Source organism: Micropterus dolomieu, linkage group LG06 (genome assembly GCF_021292245.1).
Source record: "Micropterus dolomieu isolate WLL.071019.BEF.003 ecotype Adirondacks linkage group LG06, ASM2129224v1, whole genome shotgun sequence".
In the NCBI taxonomy this organism is placed as follows: Eukaryota; Metazoa; Chordata; class Actinopteri; order Centrarchiformes; family Centrarchidae; genus Micropterus; species Micropterus dolomieu.
In genome coordinates, this window is record NC_060155.1 from 29,489,599 (window position 1) to 29,491,723 (window position 2,125).

The 2,125-nt window shown below is 45.1% G+C and overlaps 1 protein-coding gene across 1 annotated transcript in view; it reads right to left on the bottom strand.

Moving 5' to 3' along the window:
- The window catches only part of lamc1 (laminin, gamma 1), a 73,255-nt gene that overhangs the window by 13,259 nt on the left and 57,871 nt on the right, over positions 1-2,125 (bottom strand). Inside the window, exon 13 of the mRNA XM_046051519.1 lies at positions 65-253. Within this exon, the coding sequence (XP_045907475.1) occupies positions 65-253 (189 nt within the window). The remainder of the gene's footprint in view (positions 1-64; positions 254-2,125) is intronic.

Sequence of the window (2,125 nt, forward strand, 5' to 3'; positions counted from 1 at the left end):
AGACGATCAAACTACTGCTGCGAGTCTGTCTGCCTGTCTAACCTGCACAGGTGTGGAGTGTTACCTGTGGTTCCTGTGGGACAGTTGGTGCAGACCACCTCTCTGGTCTTGAGGATGACGGCGCAGGTGGCTCCGGCGGGACAGGGACAGGGCTGACAGTCACCTGACGTCCCCCGGGTGGCGTCGCCATAGAAACCATCTTTACAGCGCTCACAGCTCAAACCGGCTGTATTGTCCTGACAGTCACATGATCCTGGACAGACAGGTAGAGAGTCAGTAACCAGTCAGTAACACAGTAAACCAGTCGGTAACCGGTCGGTAACACAGTAAACCAGTCGGTAACACAGTAAACCAGTCAGTAACCAGTCGGTAACACAGTAAACCAGTCGGTAACCGGTCGGTAACACAGTAAACCAGTCGGTAACACAGTAAACCAGTCAGTAACACAGTAATCCAGTCAGTAACACAGTAATCCAGTCGGTAACACAGTAAACCAGTCGGTAACACAGTAAACCAGTCGGTAACACAGTAAACCAGTCGGTAACCGGTCGGTAACACAGTAAACCAGTCAGTAACCGGTCGGTAACACAGTAAACCAGTCAGTAACCGGTCGGTAACACAGTAAACCAGTCAGTAACCAGTCGGTAACACAGTAAACCAGTCAGTAACACAGTAAACCAGTCGGTAACACAGTAAACCAGTCGGTAACCGGTCAGTAACACAGTAAATCAGTTGGTAACACAGTAAACCAGTCAGTAACACACTATACCAGTAAGTAACCGGTCAGTAACACAGTAAACCAGTCTGTAACACACTATACCAGTCGGTAACACAGTAAACCAGTCAGTAACCGGTCATTAACACAGTAAGCCAGTCAGTAACACACAATACCAGTAAGTAACCAGTTCGTAACACAGTAAACCGGTCACTAACACAGTAAACCAGTAGGTAACCAGTCAGTAACACAGTAAACCGGTCGGTAACCAGTTTGTAACACACTATCCAAGTCAGTAACCGGTTTGTAACACGGTAAACCAGGCGGTAACACAGTAACCAGTCGGTAACACAGTAAACCAGTTGGTAGCCAGTCTGTAACACACTATACCAGTCAGTAACACAGTCAACTGGTCAGTAACACTGTAAACCAGTCGGTAACTGGTCAGTAACAAAGTAAACCAGTGGGTAACACAGTAAACCAGTGGGTAACACAGTAAACCAGTTGGTAACACAGTAAACCAGTTGGTAACAAAGTAAACCAGTCATTAACCAGTGTGTAACAGAGTAAACCAGTCATTAACCAGTGTGTAACAGAGTAAACCAGTCATTAATCTGTCGGTAACAGAGTAAACCAGTCATTAATCTGTCGGTAACAGAGTAAACCAGTCATTAATCTGTCGGTAACAGAGTAAACCAGTCGGTAACCAGGTTGTAACACAGTAAACCAGTCGGTAACAGAATAAACCAGTCATTAACCAGTGTGTAACACAGTAAACCAGTCATTAACCAGTGTGTAACACAGTAAACCAGTCATTAACCAGTGTGTAACACAGTAAACCAGTCATTAACCAGTGTGTAACACAGTAAACCAGTCGGTAACCAGTCGGTGACACAGTAAACCAGTCGGTAACAGAGTAAACCAGTCATTAACCAGTGTGTAACAGAGTAAACCAGTCATTAACCAGTGTGTAACAGAGTAAACCAGTCGGTGACACAGTAAACCAGTCGGTAACAGAATAAACCAGTCATTAACCTGTCGATAACAGAGTAAACCAGTCATTAACCAGTGTGTAACACAGTAAACCAGTCATTAACCAGTGTGTAACACAGTAAACCAGTCGGTGACACAGTAAACCAGTCGGTAACCAGTCGGTGACACAGTAAACCAGTCGGTGACACAGTAAACCAGTCGGTGACACAGTAAACCAGTCGGTGACACAGTAAACTAGTCATTAACCAGTCGGTAACAAGAGTAGACCAGTCATTAACCAGTCGGTAACAAGAGTAGACCAGTCATTAACCAGTCGGTAACAAGAGTAAACCAGTCATTAACCAGTCGGTAACAAGAGTAAACCAGTCATTAACCAGTCGGTAACAGAGTAAACCAGTCGGTGACACAGTAAACTAG